Source organism: Temnothorax nylanderi, unplaced genomic scaffold, assembly GCF_030848795.1.
Source record: "Temnothorax nylanderi isolate EJ_2023f unplaced genomic scaffold, tnyl_v1.0 TNYL_tig0023_pilon, whole genome shotgun sequence".
In the NCBI taxonomy this organism is placed as follows: Eukaryota; Metazoa; Arthropoda; class Insecta; order Hymenoptera; family Formicidae; genus Temnothorax; species Temnothorax nylanderi.
This window is the reverse complement of record NW_027249085.1, coordinates 649,569-666,429: the sequence shown is the minus strand read 5'-3', so window position 1 is coordinate 666,429 and position 16,861 is coordinate 649,569. Positions and strand designations below refer to the sequence as shown.

Genomic DNA, 16,861 nt, shown 5'->3' with positions numbered 1-16,861 from the left:
ACTCTATCCTTATCTCTCGACTAACAGGAGGACGCTGAGACTAGCCGACTTCAACCCTTCGAGTAATTTATCAATCGCTCTTTGCCGATCCTAATTGGTTATTCGTTATAAAATCAAATTAATCTGCCATATATAATTTCTAATTATGCGTAAAAATCTTTTGTAAAAATTCATAATTACATATATAAAAATAAATTATAAAATATATTTGAGTTTAGAATTTTGACTCATTGTCAGTCATTTGTTACGTTAGCGAATGACTTTATTAAAAATAGCTGCGAGTCGCTTCAGTCGCTTATGGCTGCGTTCCGATATTCACTGCCAGTACTGAAAATCTACAGTTTACGTGACGTAAAATATAGATTTTCAGTACTGACAATGAATATCGGAACACAGTTTATGTCTGTTAATTTTTCACTTCAATGCGCAATATTACCTGAAAAAGAGGAAGTAATCGTGCGTATTAATTATTGAGAAGATGCAACTCTCTGGCACGAGGTATAATCATCGAAATAAGACATGGATCGGAATCTCGAAGGGTTAACTCGACAAATTAGCTATGTCGGTACGTCCTCCGCGTGTTCTCCAGCTTTTTATTTTAGTACGGACGGATTCCCATATCGTACTTATTGCGCACGATGAAGCCGAACAATTTGCAATTCACGTTTGGAACCGAACGGACTACATCGATGTCATTAGATGAGCGTCGACTTTCTTTTTTTTTTTCCTTTTCACGTACGTCACATCATGAACATTTGGCGCATAAGCGGTTTGAGAATCTTGGCCCAACCAGTTGCAAATGATTGATATTTTTTTGTTAGAGCATTCGTAGAGTAACCAGTTATTTATCAACGTTTTAGGTTACATTGAATTGTTCTTTTGTGTGCCACGTGATGCGTATTTTCTAATGTAGCATGCTTTTCTTAACGGACGAAAAAAAAAGTCCCGAGAGTATGAGAACGGCGATGACAATTTAGGAAAAGTGTGACACACTCACTCGAACTAAATATATCCGCGCTAAGATCTGAATGCGTGAGGATTGATTCTTGCTTAATATTTGTCGATGATAAAAATCTTAATCAGTTTGTCCGGTTAAACAGCAAAAAAACCAGCTAATCTTCGAAATTTATCGCAAAGATTTCGAATCTCGATTTTGAACAAGTTTTTTCCCCAAAATTTACTATATTATAAACGCAGGAATGACTTAAAGGGTTAAAAACAAACTTCGTTCTTCATAGAATTTGCACTAAAATGTTGGTTAAAAAATTATCGATAGACGATCGGATCTTAGTGACGGAGTCACGTAGTTTATTCAGTATTCCTAAATCTGAGCAACAAAAACAATAATGGAACAGTTGTATTCGACGAATTATATATCTACCGCGTTTTTGTGCAACACTCGCTTACTTGCTGTACACTACGCAATCGGAGCTTTGGATAAACAAGAGAAGTTTTAACCAAAACGTGTGAGAAACATCCCGACGCGCCCGATCCGGCTTGAGAGTAAAGCTCTAACGTTGTTGTTGGCAGTTCCTGAATATGGCGTCGGTGTTCATGAGGATTTTTAACCTGATCTGTATGATGCTCCTAATTGGCCATTGGAGTGGCTGCCTGCAATTCCTGGTCCCCATGCTTCAAGGATTTCCCAGTAATTCATGGGTGGCCATTAACGAGTTACAAGTGAGTAATCGACGATATTATTTGAGTACATTGCACGCCCCACGATTCTAATAAACATTAAATTAATATATATATACTTTCAGAAATAATCCGTTTAATCGATTCCTCTAAAGCTCCCCATTCACTCAACATACTTTTATTACCTTCTTACGCATTACGATTAATTCCTCTTCTTTTAAAAATTACTTACTATAATTACTTAATATATAATTATTTAAAATTGTTTATAAACAAGTGTGTCTCTTTTCAATATGTACAAAAAAAAGTAATAAAAAATTCTACACGACGACAAAAGTCAAAGATCGCGGAAGTTATTTGGCGATTTGGCAAGTCGCGAATTTTCAAGGAGCAAGATCGAGCCAAGCTCCATGAAAACGTTAGACACTTTGTGTCGAAATTGTCGATCGATTTGCAGAATACATTTCCGTGTTACAACATGACGCCTACTTGCAGGACTCATTTTGGCTGGAACAATACTCGTGGGCACTCTTCAAAGCCATGTCGCACATGCTGTGCATCGGGTACGGTAGGTTTCCGCCACAGTCCTTGACCGACATGTGGCTCACCATGCTCAGCATGATCAGCGGTGCGACGTGTTACGCTCTTTTCCTCGGACACGCGACGAATCTTATTCAATCTCTCGATTCCTCGAGAAGACAATACCGCGAGAAGGTAGATTACACGTCATATATGTAACAATGGAACGAACGACAGGAGTTCGCCGAAATTTAATTGCCGTTCGGTTTGTCCGTAGGTGAAACAAGTAGAGGAATACATGGCCTATCGAAAACTACCGAGAGAAATGAGACAGAGGATCACGGAGTATTTCGAACACCGGTACCAAGGAAAGTTCTTCGACGAGGAGCTGATCCTTGGAGAGCTCTCGGAAAAATTGAGAGAAGTACGATAGGATCCGTATGAAATATTTCAATTGATCAAGATTAAAAATGATTTATATACAATATTTCTGAAAAAGCGTAACCGCGGGATTGAAAATCCAAGAGATCTCTCACTCTTTTTCATTCTAATTGACGATATTAATATTCAACATAATACCGATCTCTTTAGAACCCGTCGAGAAAATTTACGATATTTAGATATTTAGATTAAAGAAAATGCAGGTGTCTACAAAGATTGCAATTTATTTCAGGATGTGATAAACTACAACTGCAGATCGCTGGTGGCGTCCGTGCCCTTCTTCGCTAACGCCGATTCGAATTTCGTCTCGGATGTCGTGACGAAACTCAGATACGAAGTCTTCCAGCCAGGTATCGGTTATCATAGACGCGTTTTTTTTTCATCCGCGCTACATAAAACGTCTCATTTAGCGTCACGACACGAGAAGGTATTTTCTCGCGCGTCGCTCGAGAACCTTGTGTGATATTCGAACGTGTATGTATTCGCAGGTGATATCATCATTAAGGAGGGTACGATCGGCTCGAAAATGTACTTCATACAAGAAGGCATAGTCGATATCGTGATGGCGAACGGCGAAGTCGCGACCTCGTTATCGGACGGGTCTTACTTCGGCGAAATCTGTCTGCTGACGAACGCGAGGAGGGTGGCGTCGGTCCGAGCGGAGACCTACTGCAATCTCTTCAGCCTCTCGGTGGACCATTTCAACGCCGTGCTGGACCAGTATCCCCTGATGCGCAGAACGATGGAGAGCGTTGCCGCGGAGAGGTATAAGCTTTGGTTAGGTTTGTTCTATCGAGTTGGTGTGCTAATAGATGTCAATCATCACTCCCACTCCCATATACTTTATTTGAGCATTTTGTACTGTCCGGCAAAACGGAGATCAGTCATTTGCTGCCTGTGAAAATCATATCGCTCTCGCCTCAACATACCGATTCTCGTATGTGTTTGTTAGAACTCGACGCTTGTTTTACACACACGTACACACACATACGTCAATGAAATTTTGTTAGAGGAAAAATGAAAGAATAAAAGCGATATATTGTCGTCTATTGACTTTCTTGTGCTCTTGAGCGAGACAGTTGGAGAGTTGGGAAGAATTTGAGACAAATTTATGATGAAAGCGCACTAACTTACGATATTTATAATGAGTTGAGAGGGTTAAAATCCGTTCGAAATATCTTTCATGCAAAGATACGAACGGAATTCGTTTTATATTCATATGCATGAGAAGGAAAATATCCGATGTAGTAGTGCATACTTCATGAAATCGGATATTACCCGATTGAATAAATAACAATTGCAGTTTAACTTCGTGACAAAAGTTTTACACTCTCGACACATTCACTACATAATAATGTTCTGTTTATAATTTGGCATAACATATTTTATAAATTATTTGAAGTACAATTTTTGTCACACGTCCGCGCAGAACGATTCTTATGTAAATTTGATTGTATAAAGAATTATATCGTAAACTTGTAAATTAGTTTCTTAATAATAAAAGATTTTCGCAAAAAATATTTACGATGAAAAAAAATACCTACTTGAATGGAAAAAAAATACCTACTTGAACGAAAATCGAGATTCGCTATTTTATTATTTATTTTATGTATTCGCATATCATTCGAAATACGAAATTCCATGACCAGTGTGGCAAAAATAACTAATTTTTTTTATCAGTTTATTTCACTCGATTACCTTTAGCAGTGCAAGTAGTATCGAAACAAATAATAATCACTGTTGAGTACAGATGATAAGCGGCGGGTGTTATAAAGCGCCACGAAACGGACGAATCAATGTGCTGCTAAGTGGTTTAGAATTTGATGTGAATAGTAGTCGGTTATGTCCCGTGCGACGTTCCCTACGCTTAATCATGCTCTCTTTGTAGGCTAAACAAGATCGGGAAGAATCCTAATCTGGTGGCTCATCGCGAGGAGGATCTTGGCAGCGAATCAAAAACGATAAACGCCGTAGTAAATGCGCTGGCGGAGCAGGCCGCCCATGCTAGCGCCAGTGAGGAATCAGTAAGTATACGAACGAATTTGTAAAATCTGCTATGATTAAGCTACGAATACACGCATTTTTATGGCGCTTCTTTTGTCAGCCAAAAAAAGAAATACTTTCTTATATTTGTTTAATCTTATCGATTGTATAACTTGTCTCTAATCTGAACGGCTGGGCGAAACAAGTCCTGTGGTGTTCCGATATCTTTACAAAAATAAACAGACGCGCGTGAGTCATCTTGTAAAATTTATCATTTCAGGTACATAGTATGGAGCTCAGAACGCTGCCGGGTTGCCTCTTGCCCAGACCAAAGTCTGAGAACAATTTCGCGAGCCAAGAACTTACGAGGGAAGGACGGAGAATGTTTCACAAGAGCGACACTTTCCACAAGGATTCGTATCAATGACGACACTCGTTTTACTAGCATATGCAGAGATACTAACGGCTCCATGTTGGAAGAACGATGGAACTTTTCTTATCGATAGGACAGCTGGTGGTTTTGTGCCCGGTGCTAGAGCGATCCTATAGCAGCGGTCTATACATAGATATCGGCCATGCCAGTAGTCCTTTAGCAATCGATTTATAGCGCCTTCTTATATTAATCTGAAGACATTTTCGTCCAGGACCGCAAAACCACCACAATCGAGTCCTATGCTCCAACTGTGATACAGATCCGCGAAAAATTAAATATTTGAATACTATTAATGATATATAAAAATCTGCATAAAACATGTATCGCAAAATAATTCCGTGATGAAAAGAAAAGGTTTGAAGAATAAAGGAAAAACTTTTACATTTTAGGCCCCTTTATCTTTCAAACTTGGTTCGACTTCTTTTATTTAGAAAATGATGACGAAGCACTCCATACAATCGCGAAGTTTTAATCTTTCACGAGCGCAAGGTGAAGAAAAAAAAAAAGAAACATCTGTATCACGGTTGGAGAACATGGAGCTACATTTTACGCCGTGTCTCTTCATTAAGAATAATCGCCGCGCCGCATCAAGTGCAATATTAAAGATGGATGGACGCAGCAAAGAATGAAGATCTCAAAAACGACGAAGAGCAGGCCTAGAAGTTTATAGAGAATATGTAGTCCCACATCGTGGGGAAAAAAATTAGGTATAATCCTAAGTAACAGTGTAAACAATGCGTAATTTTCTGTGATTTTGCAAGTTGACGTTTCGCACCTTAGGAAAAAAGAAAAAACAGCATAATCTACGTGAGAAATTAGAATGCTCTTTTTTTTTAAGGCAACAACTAACATAGAGAGATCGTATGTCCTAAGACCAGATTATTCCGATTAAGTTGACGCGATTTATCTTTAGCTTTGTACTGCATTAGAGCCGCGTAAATAAGTGAAACGAATAATGTATAATACTCCGTACGGGGAAAGAAATAGAAGAACGAGGAAAAGAAGAGGTTCACGTAGGATGAGCTAGAAATATCTTACCGATGAAGGCTCTTTTTCTGATTTCAGACGCGAAATAAATTTGCGTTTCGTAACCTCGCTTTTTTGATAGAAACTCCCTTATTTCGCTACGTTTTAATTCATTTCAACAGTATTAACGGCACTAAAGCCGAGTGAAGATTACATGTTGCGACTCAATGTCGGATACATTCGATAGACCGTCCTGGTACAGAAATATGATCGGTAAGAGGGAAATTACGGTCGCGCATTTGAGAATCCGCGGACGAATCCAGAAAAAGAGAGAGAGTTTGAGATGCGATTATACGAATTAACCGGTTCTACAAATGCTACCGAGGGCCTGAAGGCTGTGTTTACTTGTTGAGAGTCCTTCGGGCCACTGTGGTTATATGTCAATGAATGAATATTAAGCGTAACGCGAGCAAAGTATCTTTTTATGAGATGAAAACAAGATAAAACGCGATGTACTATAAAAGAAGCTATAAATACTATGTAATAAATTATTATTATTGTTACGGTTATTACTTACAATGATTACTACACCACTACCGCATAATTAGGCAACTAAATAAATTACCAAAAAAAAAAAGATACAGATGTACATATGTATGAAGTATTATGCATAGTGGTTAAATATCGTGTTGCAAGATAACCCTATAATGTTCAGCTCTACGACTAAACCGATACTTACAAGCAGTTTATACATCACAATCCCCCCGGAGCTTGATCTGTTGTATTCCGTTTAGACAACGTTTTATAACTACCAATATCTTCGAGGCCAACTGAACCATACCGATCGATCTCGCTTTGCGTATTTTATAGACGCTAATCGAAATCAAACAAAGTATTTTATTTCAAATACCTCCTAGCAGAAGAGGATTCGACGTAAAGAAGTTTTCGAAAGATAATTATAGTACTAATTTAGTTCACGACTATAAATCCTAACGTGCTCCTTAGTTCTTAATCCCGAAGAGCGCAAGCTGTAGTAGTACTTCACAACATAATGTGCTCCTGAATTCCTATAAGATTATAACAAAGCAAATATATTTTTATCAAATTTATTTTTAAAAAATACTTTTTTTCGGCAATTTACATATAAAATTAATAAAGTCAACAAATTTGTTTCGAATAGAGTATGTTAGTATCTGTACTGGGCTCTTCAGGATTAAAGAAACATCCTTTCGACGTTAGTAAGCACGCGATCGAATGCAGCCATTCGCTTTTATATTCTCTCAGATTCGAGATTTGCGGTGCTCCCTACCGCGTGAAAAGTAAATCGGTCATCCTCTATTAAAAATAACGCCCGAATGTTATTTTTATTTGTATGATGACGAGACTCCATTAACGGGCGCACGATCGAAAGGAGTGAGCCGATCGTTTTTTCTAGTTGACGCGTATACACGTTATCGCGCGAATACATGTACATATAATCTTCACGTAAGAGTCTAGACGCGCGTTTCATACATATGCATATGTAAACATGAACACTTACACACGCGTGCGAGAGGGAGAGAGAGAGAATGAGAGAGAGAAAATGAAAAAGAAAAAAGTACCTATTTTTCATGTAAGAGAGACATAGTTTTTTGTCATTATTTACATCTTCAACACACGTCTCATCCTAAATATATATATATATATATATATATATATATATATACTATATAATAGCCACGAGAGAGTGTAAGGAGAGAGAATGCGTACGAGAGGTCAAAACATTCCAATGGTAGAGTAGTCGTAGACCGCATGATCGACGTTTTTATAGTTTAATCTGTACGAACGGTCTAAGATTAATCTGCCGGTTCGGGCCTAAGAGGTACGCATTAATATATAAATATTATAAATAAATATAAATATATATATATATACATAAAACATTGTTACTGTGCTCCGAGACGAGTGCGAGGGAAAGAACAAAGTGATTGTATACAAAAGAAACAAAGGAAGAAGCTGTTCTCTTACTACCACTGCTAAACTGATAGACACTATTTAGCCACTGTCTACTTATGTCGATAAAAACGAAAAAAAGAAAAAGAAACTGCGGCAAGGAAGTGCTGTGTTAGTACTCAACTCACATACACATACAAGATATTACGTGTACATAATACCGTACGTAATATGTACATGCGTATATGGAGATACCGGAGATACGCATCTCTATAGCGCACTACAAAAAAACAGATGGGGGAGAACAACTCTTTAGGATTAGAGAGATCGTGTGACTATTTGAGACGTGTGAACCTTACTCCGTAAATGCTAACAGACAAGAGTGAGACACTTATTAAATAAAAACAAAAAAAAAAGAGGTGAATAGTTTTTGTATTGAGAGGTCAGGTCGCGCGTGAACAGCGGAATATATATTGGCTCAGGGGGGAAAGGGGAGAGGGGGGGATAGATCCGGAAATCGGAAATGGACGCACATAGTGTCCGGCAGCGAATCGACAGTAAGAAGCCCGGGATACGAAAAAAAAATAGAGAGAGAGAGATAGAGAGAAACGCAGGTCTCTACATTCGTTGCAAGGAATTAACTCTGAATAGCGTGCACCGGATTGCGAGAGATACAATTGTCGTCCGAGGCTGATTAAAGTGCGTCAATTTAGCTGCGATCTACATAGATAGAGCATGCAGAACGGGACGCTGCGCGCTGCGAGGAAAAGGAAGAGATCGTAAACGGGTGTTTCAAATTTCACATATCAATCGTTCTGTTGAAAGACGTCGCGAAAGTATACACGCTGGATGCGAGAATTGTTTTTACAGCGCGCTCGGTAAAAACGCTTGACTGGCATAGCGTATCGTGCTCATTTATTATTTTTCTTTTTTAGAATCTCCGATCTTGCAATTCACAAAGCAGACTTAAGGCTTGGACAAAATTTCCACGTATTTACATCTCTCGAGTATCCATCGGTAATCTCGCTCGCGCTAAATAAACACGACAGAACGACCGTCTAAAATTATCTTCTCTTCGAAGTAGGTTTACTATTTCCGTTTCCGGTTTCAAGGATCGAAAACTGTAAGAACGATCGACAAAGAAACATGCGACTGTCCAAAGCTAAATAAAACGCTATTAGATGATCCGCTGTTAAGCGTTTCTCAACAGTTCTTGCACGGTGACACGGTACTCTCGGAACGATTACGATTTCTGATAAAAACGTATTTCATTCTTACGTATTATTCCGTTATGTGTTGCACATTACACACTATTAAATACATCTTCAATATTGAATAAAATTATTGCAATTGAATAACGTTACTTTGGCGACTTTGATAAATGTGAACGTATCATTTTTTTTTTTAAATCCGCGTTGTCCGTTTTTCTAGAACTGTTTCGAAAATCAAATGTGATTGAAACAACGAATTATGCACACATCAGAGCTTGCGCGTGCGGTAATTCTTGTACAGTATTGAACAGAAGTGTGTAATCACGTAGATCTAAGAGTTGCTCGAATGTAATGGTGCTATTACAAATCACAATTTTTCTTTTTTGTAAAAAAGCTATCAATAGCCGCATACTGAACTTCGCGACCGGAAGAGCAGCAGATGATCCTTCGCCAAACGTCGCGTTAAACGACACTGTCATCGAATTTATATTATATCCGTTTCGATAATATATATCTGCTGCGTAATCTCACATTCAAAATTATATTTCAAAATTATATTTAGATTTTTTCGTGCTTCTTTCTAAATCTCTCCAAATATCGTGACACCGTGTGAAAGCTAGGGCAGCTAGCCTAGAGAAACCTGCGCAGTACGCCTTGTAAAAAAAAAAATAAAATGAAGAAAACATTACCCTAGCGTCAATTTTCTACGAAAGAGTTTTCTACAGGGTTCACACCATGAGCGGGAATCCGACGTCGTGCTTATGGTATGAATATGTATGTACGCTGTTGCGGCGCTGGTATGAATCTACCGACGTTTTTTCTATTACACGTTATTGCGTTTGTAATTACGATCGTTTTTTCGAGCGTGCGAAGGAAAGCGGACTCTGCGGGAAAACATTATCAGTTATAGTGAGAGCTTGCTAGAGATTGGACAAAGAATGAGAGGAAAAAGATATTTCAATAAGATGCTTCAATTTTTCTATGCGACTTCGCTTCCGTCTTTTTTTAGCGATTCGAAGATTTACTTGACGTTTTGTAAAATAAAATTTTCTGCGGGAATTTAGCTGCAGAGATCGTACGAAAATTTGGATGAAATACGTGGCAGAGTACGAATGTTGCGGTTCTCTCTAGAAGTACATTGCCGGTATCTCTTGCGATGCTAATGGCGTAGCTTGTGCAACAGTACCCTCAAAGATCTACGATTATTTGAAAATATTAATATTGAAAGAATCCAATAGTTGGACTCTTTCGTTGAATACGTGCAAAATGAATAACTTTATAACCTGAATTTACGTGGAAATTTATATTTAAATTTCAATAGTAATTCGAATCGCGAACGATTACTTTCAGTGACGCTACGCCATTACTCGCAAAAGATCTAACATGTGCCATAAAAATACAAAGTAATAATAATAAATACACGAACCATGTCATTCTACGCTGCTGTGCGCATTTCATTTAAGGTCAGCTCATGCTGTGAGTAAGCAATAATTAATAGCAAGCGTTTAATTAATTCGAACGAGGAAATCAATCGGACCTTCAGCTAATAACGCTTGGTATGTACGAATATCTCAAGCTATCGTACGACATCTCGGAGATGCAGTTGCACCTCGTTTAGGCGTCACTCTTTATACCGGGTGAAAGTTAGTAGCCGTATGCGTTCTGGCCGAAGGAACACACACTCGTACTTTTCGAGATCTATAACTTCTTCTCGTTTTGCGATTTACGTAGCAATTTGCAATTCGATATATTTTACTAACGGGATAATTAGGCGTACAAATCTAGATGGAGGAACTGCATGCGATTAGGGAAAAAAAATTAGCGCGGGCCGCGAATGTGCAAGCCGCATACCTATATTATATATATATAAATATATAAATAAATTCGAATCGAGGTCACACTTCTTTTCTAACGGGGTCGTCGTTTCTTTTTAAAACCGATTCGATCCTAGCCTGGCTATATTATATATATATTTAGGGAATTAACTGGCCGACTATACTTTTATAAAGTGTACGAGAAGTATTTCACGCGCGTATTTAGACATCGGCACCTTTAAAATATACTTGCCATAACGAATGCCTTAGCAAAATGTTACTGTATAATTGAGATACCACGGGGGAGAAGGTATATAACTATAATAAGTATACATGTCATACGCATAACACACGGTACATACAAACATACGACGTACACGAGACACACACACAAACAATAGGCAAATGAGTCAAAAGCCAATGCACATCAAATGAAAAACATAAGTAGAAAATAGTATCTACATTCACCGCGTGCACGCATAAGATATACCGTGATCGCGATCGGTCGCGATAGATATTATACGTGTAATTACGTTAGCAAATAACCGATAGAAGTTGAACAATCACTCTAAAACAGTGTACGCGAGACTTCTCAGAAGCGCACGAAAATACAAGTAAGGGATGAAGCGTGCAAAGTGAGAGTATATAATTAAATGTATTATATTAAGATTGAATTACTTCTAGCGAGTGAAAGAGCGATCATTAATCATGTACATACCATCGATGGCAATACTCAACTTCACCCGTCCATTTAGTTTCTACCTACGTCATAACGTTTCGCGTAAGAAAAAGCTGAATTCTACTATTCTTATCTGTTATTAAACTCCAGAGTTCATCTCATGGAAAAAAAAAGGAGTCAAACAGACAAGGGTCAGTATGAAAATACTATTTCTTTCTAACATTTTAATTTTAAATGTCATTACGCCTTAACACATATGTCATATGGAAAAAGAAAAATGGCAAACGTTAGATACTAAAGAATATAGGATGGAAAATTCTTAATGTAAAAGAGAATATATAAAGAAATCTAATTGATTTTACTCGCGAATCTTTTCTTTATATCTTAATCGCGATTTTGAAAAGACATGGAAATGGATTACGCACGCGGTTATTAGTTGTTTCAATTATAATACAAAACTATTTCTCGCAATCTCCAACTGATCAGGTCGAAATAATCTGTTCAAATCGTGCGTACATTACATTTTTACCTTTCAGCATTACAAGCATAATATGTAAATATACGCGATACGTAGTATTCCTCAATTAGTTCCGTCGTCGATATTCGCGATTGTAATTAGACGAATTTCTCAGGCATGTGGGATTAAGCAAATACTAAGCCAATACGATGCCAATCGATTAAAAGGATTTCTCAAACAATACTCAAATATAAGATTCAAATTCTGACAACACAAACTTCGTGTTTCGTTATTATCGATTCATATCGGTATCACTTGTTGAAACTTGGCCACTTAATGAATCAAATTATTAATAATGACATACTATTTAAGATATCATACATTCTGCAGCAATATATTTTATGACATTTACTCAAAAGCGTTCTTAGTTTTTATCTGAAAAAGAACGTCTTTTTTTAGTGCATATCGTCACGTATTGTGTCCTGCCTGCCGACGAAATTATACATGCACCTGCATACGTAACAATCGGATACAGCATGACGAGCGTGAATGCATATACACGTGCAGCCAACATACAGATACACACATAACACACACGTACATGCATACTCCGAGATTTCATACAGTATCACACTAGCGACTAACTAGTTGAAGAACTAAAGTATGTATAAGAAAATGAGAGTAAAAAAACAATATCAAGTATCAAAGGTCAATGGCAAAATAGTTGAAAGACTCTAGCTTTGTGGCGAGGAAAACAATTATTTTCTATGCTATTATTTAATCACTGATAATGTAATCTATGTTAAATATGCCCGCGCGCACGTGTACATTGCAATACGTCCGTGCTTAACGAAGCTTCACGAACTAAATAATATGCAAAACGCACGACTACGACGACGACTGCATTTCTTATCTGACTCTTAGAATTTCCATATCAAAGTGTTTCTCGCTGGAGATTATTTTCCGACTGTCGCTATCGAATACCGCATTAAATGGTCGTGTTACTGGATGTACACGGACGTGCGGACAGACTTGTACATATATATAGAATGAATTGCAAATAAAATATTACAAAGCGACACGCGTTCTACCAGTGAAGTCAATCGCGATAAATCGTATAAGTAGCGGAGAGAACAATTTCAAGAGAAACAAGTACTAAGGCTAATCACGTAGTGGGAAAAAGTAACGATGTCTTTATGCTGAAGTCGGCGAAAATAAGGCAAACGTTTGTATATTTCGTCAATAGGATTTCCACACGCAATGACGACGCGACTAACGTAAACGCCTGCGAATACATTACTCTGATTTCTCGGTCGTGATGAGTTACTGGCGAGTGTCATAATTAGGATTTCAATCAGCGTAAAATCTGTTCATTCGTTGTTGCAGCGTTAGTTCGCCAAATCGGCTTTGCGATAAATATTTTGCAAAGACTTTACGTTACCGCATAATAGAAGGTAAATGCGAAAGAAACGTATCAAATGAAATGTAAAATTAAAAGGATCTACGTAACACTTTTCTCGCGTATCGCAAAATATGATAACGCTCGTATTTGTAAAAAAAATTTAAAGAATAGACTTTCTGGGACTGTCCTCGTTTCTAGACGGCACTACGCTGATAAAATGTTAACTTTATTTTCGTAATAATCATTAATGAACAGATATTAATATAATTTAGTGCCTTCGCTGCTATTTATTCTAAGAATAAATACTTTGGTGCAATTAGTATTGCCTGTTCGAGAAATTAATTTCTCCTCGTACCATCCTATAACTCATGTAAAGTTTTCTTGAGTGTGAGTGTATTATATCGTATTACAATTTTGTGCGTAGCTTTTTCTACAAATAAACATAGGAAGTAACTTTGTGAAAACATAGAAGAAACTTCGTTTTACTAGTTTTGTTTTTGTAGTACAATAGAAGCGTGTGAGTAAATGATTAATACACAAGTATATAATTAATGTGAAACTGTTTTCTACTAATTCTTCTTTTCTAACTTGGTTCAATACTTAACAAATACATTTAAACTTTGAATGTCAATAAATGCTCTAAAAATCTGGATATTGAATTTGACATGTACTACAAAACAAATAATTGCAAATATTCTAATTTTTAAAATTGTGTTAAATTTTCACACATCTATTTACTTATTCGTTTAAACATAAATTACCATAATTACATTTCTAGACTTCAAATTATGAAAGAGTGTTTTTGGGGTACAAATAAGAGACATCTACGTATCTCACTTAAAAATTTGGTGATAAGTGTGCAGCAAGCATTTCATGTAAAACAATTAATTCAGAATATCTTCGCGAACATTTCGTTTCTTCGTGTTTATCAAACAAATTCGTTGCAAAAAAGAAGACGGTTATGTCAAAGCTCGCAATCAATACTGATATATAATACGATACTTGTCATAACAGCGAAACCACGATTATCATCAAATACGTCGATATTGATTGCGTTGCGTCACAACATGGGACGATAAATATGATAATATCGGGGTAATTCCAGGTATGATAATATTTTCCATTTTAAACTTAATTATCTACCGAGATTGTATATATAATTACAGCGCTACTCTTGTTACATTTCAACGCTATATATTGCGTTACATTGCACCAAGAATTCTCTCATAAAATTTCAATCCGAATTTAATTGCACTACTGTTCATGAAATAATAAATTTTTCTTGGTGAGCTGATAGTACATAAAATCATATCGTTTTTTTGCACGTTGAGGAGCATTTTATTAATGTATTCGAGTTTGTCTTCTTTCGAATTCAAATTTCGATAGTATCGCTTGCTGAGGACCATGCATTCACATGTCTATAAAATTGTAAATTTTATAAAAATTGAAATATGTTAAAAATAACAAAATGTAATCGTATAAAAGAATAGAATCGTATAGAAATTAGCTTTTTAAGCAATTTTTAAAAAGATAATTCAATGTAAAATATACAATTATGTTGAGGTGTCAATTTACCTAGTTCTTTATTCATCTCGAATATTTCTATTCCAAAATCTATTTCGTACTAAATCAGTTCATGTAGTAGCAAATGATAAATCGAACCGATTAGTTTGGAAAATAATTACGTTGTAATAAACGAATCCATGGTCTTTAGATTGCAAAACACGAGCAGTCTTATAATCCTATCAAAAACGAGCCGAAAACCGCTCCAATCTAAATAAGAACGCGACTGCGATTGAGCGATTAAGTGTGCCCGCGTATTCGCGACCTTTGTAAAACAAGAGATTGCTATGCGTACGCTTTAAAGCTTGGGAAACGAGAGTGCCGAATATTGCGTGTGTATTAGTAAATTATGCGATACTCAAACGAGGACAGCGACAGCGACGACAACGACGCCGACGCTGACGCCGACGACGACGACGACGACGACGACGACGACGACGACGACGACGACGACGACGACGACGACGACGACGACGACGGTGACGACGAGAACGAAAACGTCAAACTAGTTTATTGTAAATTACCGCTCATGAGAAACGAGAACGAATGGGAATTGAGTACCTATGTACATTGAATATACATATGGGTATATATCCGCGTATACAGCCGGAGCCCAATATAGTATGTAAATAAGCCAAGCGGACAATACATGGAAGAGAGAATGAGAGAAAGAGAGAAAGAGAGAAAGAGAGCGAGAGAGTGCGGTGATGAAAAAAAGGAGAAAAACATGAAAAACGAATGATGTCGCGCGTTGCAATAAGCCAGCGGAGTTCGCAAGGGAGAAAGCTTTCGATTACAGGCACAAACAAGATTAATTAACTCGCTGTTAACAAGTGTCGTGACGAATGATCGGACTGATGATGTAGCGTAATAATACCAACCTCTCCGTCTCGGGCGAGACTTTTCTCCACGTGCGAACGAGCCGATCCTGTTGACGGGTTAAAAAACAAAAGAGATAATAATTTAAAAAAAAAAAAAGCTTTATTACAGTCACTCGAAGGAGGAATTGAACATATGGCGACATAGGCGTATATGACAAAAATTAAACGGCCGGCCACCAATCGATCGGCAGGCTTTATAGCCCCAGTATCGTTTTTATTAACGCAAATATATGCATCAACGGGTCGATGAAATTGGCGTCAACTGCTCCGCTAAAATATCGTATCGATGCATCGAGAATAATAATAAAAAAAAAAGAAGAAGATAGACTTGAATCCCTAACGATGGGCGCACGCTTCGATATTTCATTACGGGGCTCACGAAGTGCGAAGCGCGATAGCCGGTATATTTTAACAGACCTCTCACGTCTCGTCGCTGCTGTGCCCCTTTACATTCAGTCTTAATCAACAGCGAAGGCGTTTATCGATTTTACAATGTAGGTATCTTAATACATAGGCGTATACATACTATTGTGACGCGTAAATCAGTGGAGATATATACATAAAACGGCGGCCGAGACACGGCGGGCATATACAACAAAGTGATACCTGTAATGAAACGACTGTATACATATGTATCGAAGAGAGAATTATATCGTATGTAATCGTTAATGACGTTAAATGCACACTGGTCGTAGCGATGATATTTTTTATCGAAAGTGCTCAGCGAAGTCTACTGACCCATATTGACTCACTCACTGACTCGCTCACTCACTCTGTCACTCCGATCACTCACTCTATCCACTCTCACTACAGTATATATGTTACGAATATGTGCTTTATATAGTTTAACAAAATAAATTATTTCAAAAATTTACAGCGTCTAACGCCTCCCATTTCCAGTGTGAATGTTTCTCTCTTCGTGTGTATGCAAAGGTACATATA

The 16,861-nt window shown here is 37.5% G+C and overlaps 1 protein-coding gene across 10 annotated transcripts in view; it reads left to right on the top strand.

Annotated features, from left to right (window-relative positions):
• Ih (hyperpolarization activated cyclic nucleotide gated potassium channel Ih) overlaps positions 1-16,793 on the top strand; it is a 135,704-nt gene extending 118,911 nt beyond the window's left edge. For 5 of the 10 annotated variants that reach the window (XM_071700679.1, XM_071700680.1, XM_071700685.1 and 2 more), the window contains 7 exons: positions 1,531-1,680; positions 2,134-2,352; positions 2,435-2,581; positions 2,831-2,948; positions 3,087-3,375; positions 4,487-4,622; positions 4,862-16,793. In XM_071700679.1, coding sequence (XP_071556780.1) covers positions 1,531-1,680; positions 2,134-2,352; positions 2,435-2,581; positions 2,831-2,948; positions 3,087-3,375; positions 4,487-4,622; positions 4,862-5,008 — 1,206 coding nt within the window. In that variant the 3' untranslated portion in view covers positions 5,009-16,793. The remainder of the gene's footprint in view (positions 1-1,530; positions 1,681-2,133; positions 2,353-2,434; positions 2,582-2,830; positions 2,949-3,086; positions 3,376-4,486; positions 4,623-4,861) is intronic. The other 5 variants (XM_071700688.1, XM_071700684.1, XM_071700683.1 and 2 more) reach the window with 1 other exon arrangement.
• Positions 16,794-16,861: the final 68 nt, after the last annotated feature.